Source organism: Betta splendens, chromosome 2, assembly GCF_900634795.4.
Source record: "Betta splendens chromosome 2, fBetSpl5.4, whole genome shotgun sequence".
Taxonomy (NCBI): domain Eukaryota; kingdom Metazoa; phylum Chordata; class Actinopteri; order Anabantiformes; family Osphronemidae; genus Betta; species Betta splendens.
In genome coordinates this window covers 16,931,516-16,947,287 of record NC_040882.2, presented here as the reverse complement: position 1 = coordinate 16,947,287, position 15,772 = coordinate 16,931,516, and the positions used below count along the sequence as shown (strand labels likewise).

The 15,772-nt window shown below is 43.2% G+C and overlaps 1 protein-coding gene across 8 annotated transcripts in view; it reads left to right on the top strand.

The window, feature by feature from the left end:
* Nucleotides 1-15,772, top strand: part of camk2d1 (calcium/calmodulin-dependent protein kinase (CaM kinase) II delta 1) — a 42,634-nt gene that overhangs the window by 1,342 nt on the left and 25,520 nt on the right. For all 8 annotated transcript variants that reach the window (XM_055506868.1, XM_029127030.3, XM_029127051.3 and 5 more), the window contains exon 2: nucleotides 545-639. In XM_055506868.1, coding sequence (XP_055362843.1) covers nucleotides 545-639 — 95 coding nt within the window. The remainder of the gene's footprint in view (nucleotides 1-544; nucleotides 640-15,772) is intronic.

Sequence of the window (15,772 nt, the reverse complement as noted above, 5' to 3'; positions counted from 1 at the left end):
CATTTCTGGGATGAAATATTGGTATGAAGCGGCGATTAGCGGCTTATCGAGCCAAAGTCAACCCACACAGGTGTTCACCACTTATTACACGTTTCATCAGGACTGTGTGGGCGTGTACAACCTGTGCTTGATTGACATCTCCCTCACTTCACAGCCAGCTCTCTGCGCCGTGCGCGTGCGTGTTTCCACTTTTTAATATTTAGATTTCTACGCTGCACTTCTACTTACTTTTTATGATCAACAAGAATCAATCCAGTCATTATATTATTAATGATATTATAATTATTATTAATATTTTTTCTGTTTTTCAAATGTTCGATCAACTCATCCTGTTCAAAACAGCCAAAGCCAAGCAGAGCTCTGTTGACTAGTGTTTGCAGGCTGCTAATTGTGTCACATACTGTAAAAGCCAGTTATTACTAGAGTGTTGGAGATGTAATTTGTATAACATAACCGTGGTCATACACATGTAGATCCATGGTTATGTCAACGTGTCCCTGGGTGTTTTGGAAATCCTGACCAACCGTGACCTCTCTTTGTGTAGGGGCGCCTTCTCTGTGGTGAGGAGGTGCATGAAGATCTCCACAGGGCAGGAATACGCTGCCAAAATAATCAATACCAAGAAGTTGTCTGCCAGGGGTGAGTACTGGGCCTCCGCCGTGCTGAGCCGCGCAGCGCGTCGCTGCCGCCTCGTCTCGAGCAGCTTTCTTTTGCCTGAAAGGCTTCTCTTTTTTTCAGCCGCGTCGGCCGTCGGACCGACTTCCTCCTGCTCTTTGATTCTACATGTGTTCTCACGCCTTCGCTCGGCGTCACGCCTGTAGTGCCTTGCGGCGGTCAGGTTTCGGATGTTAGCAGCGGTGCTAACCACACTGTGCTCCTTCAGTTTAAAAATTCACTTTCACTTTCATACTTATTTCTACTAATCAAAGTGGCCCCAACGTGATGGAGGCCTGCATCTCTGTTTCATGACTCATATACTGTATCAACAGCAGCCTCAGATTTCTGCTGAGCTGCGCGTGACTCACGGGGCCGACTTTCACAGTAAGACATGCCTGTTGAGGTAACGCGGTGGCACAACGGAGGATCAACTCCATCCTCACCTTTTTTATTTTCCTCTCCTCATTATCGGAGCAGCATGGCCTCCTGCTCTCTGGATGTTTCACAGCTGATTGAGCCAGGTGCAGGATCCCTAATGGTCGGATGCTGCACACATCAAAAATACACAAACAAAAGGAGACAGGCTTGAAAAGACACAGCGGTGGTGGTTATTGCACAGCGGCAGATGGAGCGTCTCATGGGGGAGGCAGGGGCTTTCCTCGCAGCTGCATGACAAAAGCAGAATGGGGGGAGACTATACTGTATGTCGATGGGGTTTTCTAATTTTAGCATGAAAACCATGAAACCATTTTCTCATTCAACGGCTCGTTGGGGTGGAGTATATTCAGAATCATCTTTAATGATGAAAGCTAGAGTTGGAAGGTTTGTGGCTCCCAGGTTGTGTTGTTGTTGCTCCAGAGGGGAGTGAATGCAGGAGCAGCAGGAGAACAGGGCAGATGTTTGTAGAATGGGGGCTGGGCTGAATGCCTTCGCTGAGCCGTGAACCTCCTTCGCCTGAAAGGCTAAATTAGAATGCGATGGAAACAGGAGAAGGCGTGTGTTTGTGCGCGTGAGGGTATTGGTACTTGTGCTTTTACAGTAGGGAACTGAGCATTTTTCACCCCATAGAAGTTAATACAATTAATAGTCCTGCTTTATTATACGCCATCGTGAGGATCGGGTCCAATGGTTGAATTAATGCGAAAATCTAATGGATGTAGATTTTTGTCCTTAGCACAAGGCAAATAATCTGGCTCACCATTAAAACTCAGACACAGTATGACACTAGGAAAGTCTTTGTGCCACAGGCATTTTCTTTCTCTGATCTCAACAAATGACTGCCAAACTTATGATTCACCCACTACAGTATGAAGCATAAGTTCTATGAAGAGTCACCGCCAGTCGCTTGACAAAGCACGCTATGCTATATATTTATCATTTATCAAGATGGAGAGGGATCTATAGGAGATCACAGCTTCACTGTGACTGGAACAACAAAAAATCCACAGCTGTTGATTCATGCAATGTTAGAATAATCAGCAGAGGCGGAGGGGCGACGACGCTGATGGCGCATTCTGCCTTCAGGCAAGCGCATATGCAGTAAAGGAGTAGTGCCGTGTTAAACAGGCCGGTGGGTTTCCAGGCAGGCTACTCTGAGGGTCACGTTCAATGAGGGGAAACCCCAGCGTTGCTGCCAACGATGCTGCTGCTGCTGTGTGATGAGGGATCCAAAACAGGAAGCGCCTGCTCTGTGGAGAGGCTTTATTTATGCGCCTGTAGACCCTGGCTTCACACCGAGAGCAAACCTCTCCGCAGGCATCAGCGCTATCGGCACATAAAACCACTCTGACACTGTTATTATCGTACATCAATGTCTGCGCTTGTCTGCGTCGGAACATTTAAAGTGTCATTGATGTCTGCAGAGGCTTTATTGAAGCCTTGGCTCCACGTGGACCTGTATCTTGCATCTTGGCAGGAAATGTCTGTCCGCGTTGCATCAGAAGCTCAGTGCAAGGTCGCGCTTCCACCAAGGGAACCAGGAAGTGGGCTGCTGATAAGTGGATGGGACACAGCTTGGATTGAGAACACACACCTTCAAACATTTTTTTTCTGTTTATATTTAGCTTTGACTGGCACTCCTTTCAGCACTTTAAATGATCTAGTATATGTGAACGTCACTGCTAAATGAAATTTGGTCAAATGTAGCTTTAACTCTAATACTTTCTCTCCAAAGTAAAAGCCCCAATAATGGAACAAGGCCAGAACATGGAGCTAAAACCTTGTCCAGATGTAGTGAAGTGAAAGCCTGTCTTCACTGACGGCACGGGCCTGAGAAAACTAGGACAGTGGTTGAACACAGACGCAGCGATGCTTGGACTCGGCAGAGTGGAAATGATCACTTGACAAACCCACCAGGCTGTGGAAAAGCCAGCTATGGTTCAGGAGGCAGTCATTCTGTTGTGTTTTTTTTTTTTTTTTGCTTCTGGAAAATACCCGAGGCCCCAGCCGCTCACAGTGAACTCTTCATTCCCATGGAAACAGAGATGGAGAGCTAAATATAGTCAGTGGGGTAATATAGGCTTATGTTACAGTCCTTGTGCTCTTAACTGAGCGAGCGCATGATGCTGTCAGCATTACGTGAATCGCTTGGCTCCGACACTTTAAGCCTAACCATGAATAATATCATGTGATTGGAAACGTGCCATCTTTGCTGTGGCTTTGTTGAACAGCCAGGATTCCCGTAAACTGGGACTGAATCATATTTGAAGTGCACACTCGCCGTACGCTCAGCGGCAGAGTGATGACCCCGCCGTTTAACTGGCCGCTTTAAATGGAGGGCGGGTCAGCGCTGCGGAGTTCCCCATCACTCCCGTCGCCTCAGTCGGTTTGCTCCACGCTGGACTCGGACAATGACAGCTCTGTTTCGCTCTCGAACGGCACGCGCCCATGCAGGGTGACGACGTCCCGGTCCATTAGAGCCTCGCGGCTAATGGCGAGGCAGACGGAACGCAGGCACTCCTCACGTGGAGCGGAGACGCGGCACAAAGCAGCCACGTGCACGGGCGACCCGGCGTTTGAGTGTCCTGTCATTGTGTCCGCAGTTCATCCCCCGGGTCAAGGCTGACCCACATGGCCTACGACTTGGACGACCAGCGAGTGCCTCACACACAGGCGTAAGTGATGACTCAGGAACCCCCAACAGAACGCCCTTGTGTCTCTGTCAACACTTAAATAGTCCCTCATGCCTTAAGTGTGTCCACTGACCCTAATTGCTTCTGACTAAAGCTGGGAGCTAATTGTACTCTGCTGTCATTCATTCAGCAGGAAATCCCCCATACAAATTTTCATAGAATGCTGTAATGATACGGCAGCATTGTAACATCTACTTTATACTGGATGTACAGTAGGCGAGTTTTCAATCTTCGTGTTGTGCTCGAGGTTTGCAGTCGATCCAAGGCAGCACATTTCGTAGCTGTGAATTGGAAATGAAATGCACAGTGTTAGAAATGCAGCGACGGCAGTGTGAGTAAAAGTTTATGTATTTGAAATCATTCACCCCAGACTCCCTCTTCATGAAACCGATGCACAGCTGCTCGTGGCAGGCTAAAAATACCTCGTTAGAACGATGCGAGGGAACATGGAAAACAGAAATCAGGCTGCCATGTGATGGAGCCACTGTCAGTGGGAGGTGGAGGTCTTGCACACTTAATTTTCCAGTCAATCAGATGGCGAGAGAGACTTCTCCTATGGCTCATTCTTTGTTACAGATATGAATCAATCTTACAGTTCTAACCGTTCATGCTGTCGAGAGTCCCTGCACAGTTGGCAGGCAGCACATGGGCGGTATCGGCTGCCCAACGTTAAGACGCATTGTCGGCTCGCTAAGCTGATTTGTCTGTTATCACCCACTTAAATCCCACAGGAGGCACCTTATCAATACTGATAAGCTGCATTGTCTCCTTGTCTTGTGGAATAATAATACTGAATAGATTTCTGTGGATTAGTGGCTGCATTTAGAAGTCAAGCTTTGTTTGAGTCAACCTGGGGAAGAAAAGGAGAGGCCATCTTTTCCAGCCCACTTCAAATCTTTCTTTAATCCAAATAGCGTTTTCCCCACAGAATCCAGAACCAGCACATTTTACTTGCTTTCAGACTTTTAAAATGCATGCATAATTTCTTTTTTTAGATAATTGCATAGCCTAATATTGAACCCTGATGTCTGAAAGCACCTTCCATTCGTCCGTGAACCACTTTTCATTTTAAAGGTCGCAGGGTTGCCGACGCCTGTACCAGCTGTCATCCGGTGAGAGCTGGGGTACGCCCTAGACACCGCCAGTCCATCACAGGCCTGACACATGGGGACAGGCAACAATTTACAATCACACTCACACCTTTGGAGCTACTTACCTAACACTGGAAACTGACTGCATCTGGTGGCTTCGAAAGCCAATCCCATTATAAATATGCAATACAGGAAGCCAAGGATAAAGGAAATCAATAGATGCCACCATATAAGAATGAGAGTTGTCTCCTAGGCCTGTGAAATAACATTTATAGGTTTGTGACATATTAAAATGCCAGACGTTGGGAACCTTCTAAGGACAGGTTAAGGACAGATTTTAATGGGTCTGAAATGAAAAGGATATTGAAGTATCCGGTCGATACCATCTGACGTAAAAGACATACTGGCCTCATAATCAGTCAACTTGATTTCCTTTCATTTTTTTATGGTTACAGTAGATATGCTGAACGTTTTTATTTCATGTCTATTGATGTGCTAATATTACTACAGTAGTTGCTTCTGAGCTGTCCATGAGCATCCTAATCATAATGGCCTATAAAGGATCCAAATAGCTTAGCCCAGTTTCCACAATCCAGCTGTTCATTGTGTCTCATTAGGTGCATCTTTCAGTAGGTGCGTCTTTCCTAGACAGCATCGAGGCGTAGTCGTAACCCGAGCCTGGTAAAACGGCCTTTGGCTTGAGCTTCGCTGTTTGCACATGATGTGATTCCGCCCGTTTAGTCAGCTCAGACGAGCCTTCAGCTTGTCTTTCATTGGTGTCGTTCACTCAGGTGCGTCTCTCTCTGTCTCTTTGAAATATTGCAATAAAATGGAGTATTTCCTCTGGGCTTTATTCTAAATCCTCATTTAGCCAAGTAGGCCAGCCACTTGAGGGACATGTCGCCTGCTTTAATTAGGGCTTCTTTGTCTGTCAGACAGACAGCGGGTGCTCCAATCTAGCGACTGTGATCTTCCAGTGGTGCTCTCCTGCCTTAATAAACCACTCAGTGGCTCCTTAAGAGCACAAGGTCAGCTCCATGTGTCTCTTTGAAGCTTTGTGCCTCTTTGAAAATGTACTTCTTTCCCTGGATTTCTCTCTCTTTATCCCTACTCTTGTACATCCTATTGTTCGTGCAACTGACTTCTGAACTTAGAATCTTTTTGTGTTCATCACTCGTTCACTGAGGGAGATAAGGGTATAGTGTGAATGTGTCAATGACCTAAGGGAGATGCAATCCCAGTACTATTCACACATGTTCACAACAGCCGCCCTGTTTTGTATAATGGATTCATGTGCTGCAGTTCGCTTCCACAACTGTGTATAATAAGAGTTTCCTTAGGCTGCAGGATTTGTCCTTCAAATAAAAGGAAAGGTACAGTCGTTCTTTTTGTGATGCTGAGAACGTGGGGAAAAGTATAAATGTGAACTGAATAAGAACAAGCTTTGAAAAGCCACAAAAATGTCAAACATTGCACTGCTGATGTTCAGATTCAGTCCAGCTGTGTCTCATTGTTGCCTTTGCTCATTATTGTGAAACTGGAGATTTTGCAATTTTTGCTACCTAAATTTGGAATGAATGTAATGGGATGAATGTGTTGAGGAGAAGCACATTAACACTCCCTACTTTACCAACATTAAATATTTTGAGACAGCAGCCAGTTAATCATGTCCACAGAGCTCATTTCTAAATTTGACTGGGCTCTTAAAAGGTGCTTTGGGGCTTCTCCTGTAGTAATTAACTAATTGAGTTTTTGTGAAGTCACAAAGGGACACGTTTTTGGACTGGCGCTAATAATACGGCTTCCCTAACGCTTGGACAGGCCACACATATTGTGTATCAACAGCAGAGGTGACAAAGCTGCCAGAACCATGCGTACGGCGTTGATCCCTCCAGGGACACTCTTGGCAAAAATCTTGTTTTGTCTCTCTCCTTCCTCCCTGTTCAGTATGTTTCTCCTTTGCTCATTGGGTGAAACCAGTGATTGCATCACTCTCTGGATTTTGAGTCATGTGTTTTTTTAGAGCCATAGCGCAAGCTTTTTTTTTTTTTTTTTCTGGCTCTGAAAGAGGCTTAGGTGGTGCATCACACAGCATGGATTTGTCATCTTAGGGAAGAGTGGAGTCCATCCCCACCCTGCACTGCAGGCGTGTTTATATACTGAAGGCTTAGTAGTTCACCCATTAATTCTCTCTCAGGCATAAACTGTTCAGTGGATGGGTTTCATACTTTGTTTTTCACCTTTTTTACTTTTATTTTTTACAATTAATATTGACAAGGGGTTTGTTGTGTGCATGTGTATCCATAAGCGGTGTACTTACTTTTTGCAGGGAATGTTATTTTTACAGGCTGTGGGCATTTTTTTTAATAGCAAACAGACCTTTTTGTCAAATAGCAAACAGATTTTATCCTCAGGATTGATTCCCATTTAAGTTGGTGGCCAAAGAAACAGATTGACTCTCTTTACAACCCCCCCCATCTTAATACAGATGCACCCACATGTGAACTCTGCTTCACAGTAGTGTGATGTTGCCATGGCAGTGATGGAACACAGCTCTGGGTTCTTCATTAAAACTTTGAACTCTGGGAGAGCGCTAGAACTTCACTCTAACCTGATTTTTTTTTGCCCTCATCTTTAGTATTCAGTTCCATGTTGAGATGAATTTGGCACATCTCTCTGTCGCCTGCAGAGGGGTTGGAACATGGCTATCGGATGGTTTACAGAAAAGCCAAGTGCTGGAAGAGTGAGATAAAAAAACAAATGATGGTAATGATACTAATCTGATACAGTATTAAGTCTGCAATCCAGTAAGATAGTGATACAAATCTTCTTGTTTTTGAGCACATAGGGCAAAAAATCTTGTTTGACAAATGTCACCTATTTAATCAGATTACGAAAGGAGTACAGCAGGTTTTAGCCACAGAGTATGGACAAAAGATTGATAACATACCCATGGACCTGAATCTGAGAATAATTCTCTAAAAAGCGAGAACAGGGTCGTAAAAGAAGACAAATGCATGAAAACAGTTCAGTTGAAGGCAGACACATGATGAGCCTTTTTGGTTCTCATTATTACTGGAATATTTCCAGCAGCCACAGTTTGTTTCGTTGGGAAAACTGAAATGATTCGGTGCGTTCACTTGGATGCAAGTTGTCGTGTTGCATTGGGTTGTGGGAAAAACATGTTGCTGTGGGAACGGGAACTCTGACTGTTTCAACCTCATGTCAGAGCTGGTGTTTTGCCAGTTTGACTTGAAGTCAACATCTCTTATCTCAGGTTTCAAAATAGGGCATTTGGCTTGTGAGTTATTCTGCGTGGTCAGTGTATTGTACTGCTTCTATTCCACCAGAATGTGCTGTGAATGCTTTTACTGTAACCCTCACTGACACATCACACGAAAGAGTTGCTTTACAGCTCGTGTGCTGTTGGCACAATGGGACATGCTTTTAAATGAACTAATCTTTGTCATCCCACCCAGTTCTGATTTTCCCTTTGGCTTTGCTTCAGTTATTAGGGAGTGTTGGCTCCCAAACCTTCCTGGGTTGTTTTGATTTCCATCTCGATGCATATTGTGGTTGGACTGTGCTGGGAGACGAGTGGAAATGGCCCCAAACAGATGGTCATTTTGCTCAGTGGCGCTGGGCTGGGAACAGAGAGCAGGGATTCCACTGGCATTTCTACTGACTGCCCCTGAGGGGGCTGTTTACCAGAGGCTGTACTCCATCAATAGCTTGTTCCTTAATGACTTCAGTCATTGACAGTGTACAGAATGAGAAATATTGATTATGTTGATTTTACTGAAATAGCTGAAGCCCAGAAGCTTAATGTCATAAACACATTTCTAACAAAATGGACATGATTGTTTTCTACTCTGTGTAGAAAACTCTGTGTACACAGTAGTGTGTCCTGCTGCTTATTTCAGTTTATTCAGCTTATTTAAGTTTCCCAAAAGCTTTGAGACTAACCAAGTGACATTATGGCATGGTGTGCATTGTTAAAATGACCTTTTTATGCTTACTTACTCTTACTTTTATTTATTATTCTTATTCTAGTAACTTGTCCTAATTCCAGTTGGATACAGTTCATCCTGTGATTTTTGTAACTACAGTTCCTGTAACATCTCTAGATAGTCTAGATACTGTTACAGTTGATTTATGGGAGTAAATCCCTATCAGGGTAGTTGAGACTTATCCGGACATGTCCGATGTGGTTTTGGCGTCCTACTGACGGACAGTTTTCCAATTTTCCCTGAGCTGCCCTCTTGCTTTGACCTTTTGAGTTGTTATTGGAGCACAAGATAATTCAGGTCGGGCTTCGCAGTGCTGCCTTCAACCTGTGATCCCAGTTGATTTGTGTCTTGCCTGCTTGGAATTGGGAATTTCAAAGCACAAACACAACTATTTCACCACATTAATGTATTCAGGCTTTGCTTTATTTTTATACAAAGACGAAAGCATATGAACATTGAGTGCTTTAATTCACATTAACCTAAATAACTAATTACCACACTGCTTGACAGCCTTACTCTGTTTACTGTACATGCCAATATCTGTGCCTTTCATGATTATTTCTGAGTTTTCAAGATTAGTGTAAGGTAAAAGCTTATTATTCTGAATATACGAGCACCATTGGTTTATTGTAAGGCAGCGAATTTCTACATTTCAATTAGATTTGAGTCCAAGTATGATCACGGCGGCTGCAGTGAAGGATAATTGAGGTTGTGTCACACCACTGTTGAGATTAAACGCCTCCACTCGAGTGTGACTCAGCTCCATAAATTGACTGTGAACTACAAGAGAGACAAAAAATATATGCACGTACCAGGTTCCCTTATGTGAGTTTAGGTGTTGTGCCTAACAAGAGGCTGTTGTACGTGTTTTGAGTTGGATGTGTGACTAGTCATGCAAATTGATGCCACTGGTGGCACACGACTAAACAAATGAGACTAAACAAGAGGCTACAGAGAGTCTTGAGAGTAGGTGGAGAAGAAAATGAAAATTCCACCATTTTAAGAAGCTACAAATAACACAGATCTGCTGGTGGCTCGAAATTAACCATCATTATTTAAATAAATCTTTCTCCAACATATCTACTCCCAAAAACTTTCATTACCACCTAAAAATAAGGACTGATATGTTGTCATTTCCCAGTTTAAATTCAGAAATGCTGGGAAATGATGCTAATGTTCAAGATGCATTGTGGGAAATGTAGGCACTAGGCTTGTCAGGGAAGAAGACTGTCTAAAATGGTGTCATGTTCGTTCTGCTGCATTAAACTGTACTAGCCTTTAACAGTCTAGTGTTTTGCAACATGTCTTTCCACTCTTCTTTAGTCAAAAAGCTCTAACCTCCAGATGCAGTAGCTCTACGGTTTTTATCCTTCCGTAGCTCGCATATATGTCATGACAGATGAACTGCTGTGCTTTGTCTCCTCACAGCGGAAGCTTCAGAATAAATTGAGTGAAAGCAGGCCCTGGGCCAGATCCAATGGTGGATGTGTGTAATCCAGGGTTTATAATCCCGGTCTCGTGCGTGGCGTCACTGCATCATGGCCAGAGACTCGTGCTCTCCCTCCTCCCTCTAAATCGCTCTGGATTACGTCCGCTCCTGCGTGTGATCACATTTCAAACTCCATCTCTCATCTCAGGGGCAGCAAATGTTTCCATTCTTCTGGATACTGGATGGATCAGCATCACCACTGGTTTGGCTAGGCGTAAGGAATATTTTCCATATGAGGAGTATTACTGTAGCTCAATGTTTATTATAAATTTGTCACGGTTTGTTTAATGCAGGACCTCCCTCACAAGATCCATAAACACAGAACAAATATATATTAACATGTTCTTGCGTTTCGTGTAACTCTGACTCCCAAACAAACATTCTCTTAAGATGAGGATGTGATCACTTTCCACCTTTTAATCTACTTGACTGAATTACATTAGAGTGCTCCACTATAGTAGGTTTGGCATCAGACCATATTTTAATACATTGCACATTATTTCAACAACTGGATTGAAGTTAAGCTTTAAATAAAGAGACAACCATATGATTCAGGCCGAATAAAGAGCAAACACTGGAAGACCTTTTAAAACTATCAAATCCCTACATTTAACTTTACGAGATTTAAGTCTAATTGTATAATAGACGCAGCTTGTCTCTATAAATACTATGTAAAGACTTGTAAGCCTTGGGTAATTAGGGCTGCCCACATGGAGTTTAAACTTGAATGGAAGTTTATAACGCAATCCAGTTCTGCATAGCAGAGACAGACAAGTTGAGTCATTCAACAAACCATTTTCGTGTGTGTGTGCCTGTGCGTGTGTACCTGTGCGTAATTGGTCTGCATATTCTCAAAAGGTGCACATACTGTACGTAGGGCACCTTGTTGGATGGTGCTTCACGGTGAAACAGACAACACAGGATTAGGATCAGCTAAATCAACACTACTTACAGCAGGTAATGATGGGAAGAGGCACTTTTTAATATCCTCCAGACTTCCTGACGCAGAGTAGTGAAACATCAATAAAAGGCATTAGCACTATTAGTCATTAACGACAGAAGTGCTGAGCAGTTCGCCTCTAATTGCTGCATTATTTGATTTTTAATGCACTAAATATGAACTCTTATCATAAAAGCCAGCAGCCAATAAAGAGCCACGCTCCTGAAACCGCCAGGCTGTTAGACGCGCAGGGCAGGGCGTGATGTTTAGAGCTGCTCGTCTTCAACAGTGAGTGTTACGCTGTGAGTATTTGAGGCTTTGGCAGTTCATTTCAAAAGAATCGCATTGGTCAGTAGTTTCATCAACTTCTAGTGGGAGCTGACGAGGCGTCTGCAGTGAAAATCTCTCTTACCCGCTCTCCAGGACCTGGAGGTAAACAGTCTACGTAGACACTGCATCTCTTAAAGAGTGGACCTGACAGACATGACAGCCGTTGTTCTTTAAAACCAGGAAAATTGCTTATTGCTCTTATTCCGCTTAGAGTAAAATCAGTCCACTATTGCCCGAGAGAGCTTGTGTTATAGAGAGGAATTTGTGGAATTTAAGGTGTTCATTAACCAGACAGGAAGGGGTTAATGGAAAGAGAAATGCTGCTGGACATATTGTTTGTAAAGTCCAAGTTAATAATTTGGACTAAATAACTCAAGCTCACAATCCCACAAACTTGTTTTACAGGTGGTTTCAAAGACTCAAAGAGGGCAACCTTCTTCAAAGAGGTGTTTATTTATAATATCTAATAAAGGTAGTTAAAGCGTGAGATGAAAAAGCAACTGGATCAGAGCGAGACGTGTGACAGCGTGTGGGTGGCAGTAAATAAAGGTTATGAGTGGGGGCGTGATTCCAGAGCCATATGTGTCGGTCACGTGCTCTCAGCTCCCATGCGGCCCACTATAGAGACTGACAGGATCCTGTGTACTGTATGTCCTGCATATGCAGCCGATGGGATGAGTGGCGATACTTCTGGAGCTCTATCGGAGTGAATCTTTCCAGGCTTTTGGTGGCAACGTTAATCCCTTAAACCCCAGATGATTGCAGCACTAACAATTTGCCTGCAAGTCTTATTTCCCCACTACTTGACACACATTTTTACGCTGGAATGCTGTGTGAAACCCCGTCGTTTGTGTTTGTGCTCCTGTGGGCACAGGTTTGGGCTTGCAGAGATGGTCCTGTCATTCATTGACTGCCTGGCAGGAAGAAAATGAACTGACATAATTGTTTGTCCTAAATTTGTCAGGAAAAATTTGTGTTGTTTCGTAACATAAACCTAAATCAATAGATGCATACATATGCAACTTTTCCAGGATTGGCTTAAATTCCACCACAGCCTGATTTGGGGCAATGAGGCTCCTCCACTCTCCACTGTGGTGTTTTCAGTCTAACACTCATTGCCCCTGCAGTTAGATGCAGTTCACCTGCAAAATAGCTTAATTTAAACGAGGAACTACAGTAGAGCTGTGAAAACTTGAAACGCAACATTGCCATGAAGTGCAGATGGTTTTAAGTTATTGAAAGGAAAGTTTCTTTCACTTTTATTTTGCTTCTTTACATTTTGCCTCAGAACTAGGTGCTTCTTTCCCGGAGGCTGTGTTTGTGAAGTTGCATCACCTCTAGTTCTTTGGTATTTGGTGCACAGACATACCATGAAAAAGACCTGTAGGACTGAACATGTGTGTACTTGTTTCTCTCTGCAGACCATACATTGCAGCGTTACTGCTGTTTGGAAGAGTTGCCCTTCAATGTATTGCTTTTACTTTATCTTTAAATGAAAAAATGACTTATCCACAGAACAAACGGTTAGAAGCAAAACACAAAGCGACATCAAAAGATAAAATTCCCATTATTTTATCATTATCAAATCCTATTATTTCATAAGGAAACCACAGAAATATTGTCATTGTCAATTAAATAAAGTGATGCACACTGTGCAGGACAGGAACAATTTTACTGTGTAAACAAACTTTGGATCCATATTGTGACATTTGTGTGAAAAAAGGTCAGGCTCAGAAATATCTCAACAGGTACTTAATATTGTTGACTTTGAATTGGCTTGTTGCAAATGTCAAACAATAACAATTTCACTTCTTCTGCTCTTGAAATGTTTAAAAACTGTCGTTGATGAATTATCATCATCAGTATGTTCTTCATCAAAACATCTGTACTGATGTGTGTCTAATAAGCTAATATCATTTTAATAAAGGCTTTTTCTTAGTTGCGTTTCTTGGCAAAAGCTGGCTTTAAGACTGAAAGTGCTGTAGATAAAGACCCCATTAGTGCTAAACGTGTCATCAAACTGCTGACTTCTTTTTTGTGTGAGACTGAGATTTTCCTCATTAGGCTCATTTTAAGTTCGTGAAGGGTATTGTCTTGTCAAATGGAGGAGCCTGAGTTACTCGGTGTGTCACAGCTGCAGCAGCGCAACAAAGGAGCGGAAGCACACCAAATATTTTTAATTGCCATATACCTTCCTTTTTCCCCGTAGTGGTTCAAGCTCTTTCCAGATCTTCTCCCATGGTTTTCAAAAAACCCTCGTAATTTTGTACCTTTCAAGTGTGACAGGACTTCTAATCTTTTCTGTGGGTCCTCTGACATCTGCATTTGCCCTAGTTTTCTCACATAGTGTATGTTTAAACCATTCCTACTAGAACGTTGGCTTCTATTTGAATCAACCTAAACCTACCTAGACTAGTTTGCATCAGCAGATGAGGGGGAGGGTGGCACTAAAATATACAGTATTTCAGTAAAAAGCCCGAACCCTATGGCCGTGTGACACATTTGTGTCACAAAGACGCAGTCAAGCATGAACATGCAGAATTTGCATGTGTTTTTGTGAGGAAGCAGATAATAAATAACCATAAGAACACAATGAACAATAGCAAAAAGCACAATTATAAAGCTTTTTAAGTGAGCAGTTGACTCCATCCTTCCTAATCTACAAATGACTGTTAATCAGTTGATGGAACCCAGCAAAGGTAAATAACCCATGCATGCATTTTAACATACATTAATGTTATTTTAGCCTCAGCGTTCACTGTCCAGTCAGACTGGTGGATGGACAGGCAGACGGGCAGATACAGATATTCATAGGCGCAGACAAGTTCAATCAACCCCATCATTCCCATTCCCCTGTGAGGAGAAGGCAGAGGAGTGTGAAGGCAGAGCAGCTGCGACTGGAGAGGAGTATTTTTAATATTTGCCGGCGTGGAAGGAATGTTCTGTAAACAGGCCGCTTGACTTCTTCATGATGTCGAATCGCGGCAGACGCTGCTCATCCTGCTGACGTCTTGCTTCGCCGCGCTTTCTCACAGGATACAGTGAGCGCGAGCGCGAGTGAAAACGCAGAAAGCCTCCACACTCGAACACAGCAGACCCTGCTGAGGACACTTTAAAAGCGCCCCGTGTGTTACAGGACACCTGAAGGCTCATCAGTAATGATGCCAGTCCTGCTTCCTGCTTCCTGCATCCAATTACACCCACCTCCAGGAGTCTCCAGTGCATCTGCTGATTATGATTGCTAATGATGATTGTCAGCTCAAGCATCACAGTAGACCCGCGAGAGACACCTACTACTCCTGTGGGGCTGCACGACGAGGAGTGGCGCAACCTGTTTACATCGCTGCTATTCAAGAGTTGGTGCGTTTTTAGGTTTGTGTGAGTGATGAGCTCTCTGCCAGTAGCGCAGAGAGCTCATCAGTAGCGCCACGCTTTGCTGATTGCTCTATCTGATATTTTGCTGCCTGTAGCTTTGCTGCTTTTTTTAAATTTTGTAAACACCTTTTATTTTGTAGTTTTCACATTATTCACTCACAAACAAAACTTTACGTGTTATGATTAATGCGTAATAGTTATTTTGGTGTGCGCTTTAATTACAGATGTATAATGAAGCAATTGGGGCTTCTAGATTGAATGCTAAACAACCCTGATGATCTGTTCAGAACATTGATTTGCATGATTTTAATGACGTAGCTATTTGAAAGTGAGCATTTTCAGGAGAATGTCAAACTAAGCACAAAAATTAAATAAGCAAATAGATTCAAGTTGAACTAATAACAAATCACTTTCCTCTAAAATCAGTGGTTTAAAAGTTTGTTGCTAAATGTCTAATATTCTTGTGGTTATGAGGCTTTGACTGTTTTTATGCAGACAGTTCTATTTGTATTATTGTGCCTAGTTCTGTCCTTTAATGTGATGCTGCTGCTGATGTACCGCTGCTGTGACTGAGCCAAAACCCTTTGTCACACATTTCGTTGTCTCCCTGTGTTTTCTTGTTTGACTCTGACCTGTTCACACTAGCATCACCAGAAAAACATTTACTCAGTCTGCTGGAGTGATTTTAAAGGTTAGAGCCAGGAAGTGAAAGGGGCTTTTAAGTACAGGTCTTTATCTCTCCCCCTGTT